The 2150-nt window shown below is 40.8% G+C and overlaps 1 protein-coding gene across 1 annotated transcript; it reads right to left on the bottom strand.

Annotated features, from left to right (window-relative positions):
* Positions 1–1757, bottom strand: LOC132635531 (polyphenol oxidase E, chloroplastic-like). The gene has a single exon (XM_060351963.1). The coding sequence runs from the start codon at positions 1738–1740 to the stop codon at positions 187–189; it is 1554 nt and encodes a 517-aa protein (XP_060207946.1). The 5' UTR covers positions 1741–1757; the 3' UTR covers positions 1–186.
* Between the last annotated feature and the right edge of the window lie 393 nt (positions 1758–2150).

The raw sequence follows: 2150 nt of genomic DNA, 5'->3' as shown, positions 1-2150 counted from the left end.
GGTGTGGGGTAAGTTTTTACCAATTTTAATTTTACATCATTGGGTTTTTATTCTTAGGAGATCTATAGTAGACGAATCAAATGTAGTACTTTTCTAAACAGAAAGAAAATTTTGATAATAATGTTGGCGTAGATCTTATGGATACTTGCACACCAAATACTCTTTATCAATTAAATAAAGTATTAGTCAGGGTATATGTCCATGTGGTTCCCCCTTTGGACATGGAGATCTAGAGTTGCGTTGTACATGTTGAAATTGTTGGAAATGAATGCATAGAAAGATTCTATCATCATATTGTATCTTGTTGAACGTTAGCATCTCCTCTTGTTCATTTTTCTCCTGTTGAGTCCTTGACGAAGCCGGCCTATTGATGGAAAAGGAAATGGCTTTGTCCAGCTTCGCAAGTGGAAATACCTGGCTGGCTGGTGAAAGTGAACTTGTATTCACTTTCCCTGTTGTGGACTTTCTTATTGGCTTAAAGTTACGCCATGGGGTGGGCATTGGCGCGTAATCATACCCTATCTTTTTAGTGTCCAAACAGTCTCGGACTCTCACACGGAAAGGGTTGCGGTTTTCGTCGTAGAAAAAGAACTCTGAGTTCAACCAATCTTTCTGTGTCAGGTCCCTTCTTTTGCCTCCTATTTGTTTCCACTCGTTCCGCATTCGGTCCACATTGAAAACCGGGTCCAAACCAGCTGAATAGAAATTACCCATGTTCTCACTGTGTTTCTGTCTAGGATTATCACCGGTCCAGATGTGAACAGGAGTATGAGGAATGTTTTCAATAGTTCCCATTCCTGGACTGGGGTCGGATCCCAGAGGGTAAGGCGCACCAAAAAACAGCAAGGGACATGGAGCATTAGTTATCATTTGACGGTACATTAGAGTTAAGTTGTTTGTCATCATCTGGAGTTGAGTTGTTTCGACCTCCTCACCAAAATGACCAAGATCGATTACGGTTCCGTTGCGGTGATTTTGGTTACGTTTCTCGTCGTAAATGGAAGAACCTTCACGATCGAACATGGGAGGCAAACGCATGCCCTTTGGATGGTCCCAGTTCCAATATGGCAAACCAAAAGTTGGGTCATTGATTAAAGAGCCCAAAATTCTCTCATAGAAGTACAAGTACCATCGATGAAATGGGAAGAAAAGCCAAGAGAAGTGCACTTGCAACTCTTTGCCACCAACTCTGTAAGCACCGTTACAATAAGCACAATGGATATTGGCTTGTTGCTTGAACCCAAGTGGATCTGTTGGATTTATGTCAAGTTCCCTCATCCGTTTAGTGGCCAAATTGTACTTGGCAATATACTCTTCATCAGCAGCATGAGCAGGCGGACGGATGCGGAGCTTGGTCATAGAAGGGAACTTGTAATATGGAACTTTGTCCAAATCATCTGGCTTTGGAGGGAAACAACTGTATTCCACATCGTCTTTTTCATCTATATGGGCTATACTACAAGAAGTTAGATCAGGGGTTGGTATAGGATTAGCAGTGGCTAATGGTACAGCATTGGCAACACCATAGAGACCTCCTAAACCAAGAAGCACATTTCTCCTATCAACTGAATTTGTTTCACCGTTTTGGTCCTTGTTGGAGACCTTGCATGAGATTTTGAAGGTTTGGTTACGTTTCCCATGCAAGAAAAGTTGAGAGGGCTTTGAAGTAGAAGCTAAAGAAGACTTTGTGGATAATGTAAAAGGAGTGTTGAGGGTTTTACTATTGCATACGCTTGCCATGGCTAATTAGTTTTGCTTGATGTATAATTCTTAATGTTCCACCTTGCCTTAAGTATTACTGAGGCTCACCTACCATTCGGGATGCGGTAGGTGGAAGATTAAGGCCAATAAGTGAGGGGAATTTTTTAATTGTATATCATTGAGTTTTTAATCTTAGGAGATCTCTAGTAGTTGAATCCAATAAGTATAGTACTTTCTTAAACAGAAAGATAATTTAATAATAATACTGGCGAAGATCTTTTTGACACTTAATTGAACACCAATATCAGTCAGGATTTACATGTGGTCCACCCTTTGGACATGGATAGCTTTGTTGTACCTGTTACACCTCGTGGATTTTCGTGTTGTTGTAAGCAAATTAACGTGAGTTCGGAGAGGCTATGTGTTACACCTCGAATTTTTTTTCGTTC

This window comes from Lycium barbarum, chromosome 4 (assembly GCF_019175385.1).
Source record: "Lycium barbarum isolate Lr01 chromosome 4, ASM1917538v2, whole genome shotgun sequence".
In the NCBI taxonomy this organism is placed as follows: domain Eukaryota; kingdom Viridiplantae; phylum Streptophyta; class Magnoliopsida; order Solanales; family Solanaceae; genus Lycium; species Lycium barbarum.
Note: the sequence above shows the minus strand (reverse complement) of the source record. Positions and strands in the feature narration are given on the sequence as shown.